At 59.6% G+C, this 366-nt stretch overlaps 2 protein-coding genes across 5 annotated transcripts in view; one reads left to right on the top strand and one right to left on the bottom strand.

Annotated features, from left to right (window-relative positions):
* Positions 1–366, bottom strand: part of LOC102673616 (angiotensin-converting enzyme) — a 43,555-nt gene that overhangs the window by 32,822 nt on the left and 10,367 nt on the right. The gene's annotated exons all lie outside the window — the stretch shown is intronic.
* LOC102673472 (repetitive proline-rich cell wall protein 2-like) overlaps positions 1–366 on the top strand; it is a 16,331-nt gene that overhangs the window by 15,011 nt on the left and 954 nt on the right. For both annotated transcript variants that reach the window (XM_031512673.1, XM_031512674.1), the window contains exon 3: positions 1–366. In XM_031512673.1, the coding sequence (XP_031368533.1) occupies positions 1–366 (366 nt within the window).

Genomic DNA, 366 nt, shown 5'->3' with positions numbered 1-366 from the left:
AGAGAAGACGATACCGTACCCTGTCCAGGTACCCGTGGAAAGGCCAGTACCGTACAAGGTCTACGTGCCACAACCGTATCCGGTGGAGAAGAAGGTTCCATACCCGGTCAAGGTACCCGTACCACAGCCGTACCCCATCGAGAAGCCCGTACCGTATCCCGTCAAAGTCGTGGAGCACGTCCCCCAACCGTTTCCCGTGGACAAGCCTGTACCGTACCCGGTCAACGTGCCCATCGAACGGCCGTACCCTGTTCACGTCCCTAAACCGTATCCAGTGCCCGTGGAGAAGCCCGTACCGGTGCCCGTCGAGAAGCCTGTACCTTATCCCGTCAAGGTGCCCGTCGAAAGACCCGTCGGAGTACCTGT

The sequence above is a fragment of the Apis dorsata genome, unplaced genomic scaffold (genome assembly GCF_000469605.1).
Source record: "Apis dorsata unplaced genomic scaffold, Apis dorsata 1.3 scaffold_499, whole genome shotgun sequence".
Lineage (NCBI taxonomy): Eukaryota > Metazoa > Arthropoda > Insecta > Hymenoptera > Apidae > Apis > Apis dorsata.
This window is presented reverse-complemented; position numbering and strand designations above follow the sequence as displayed.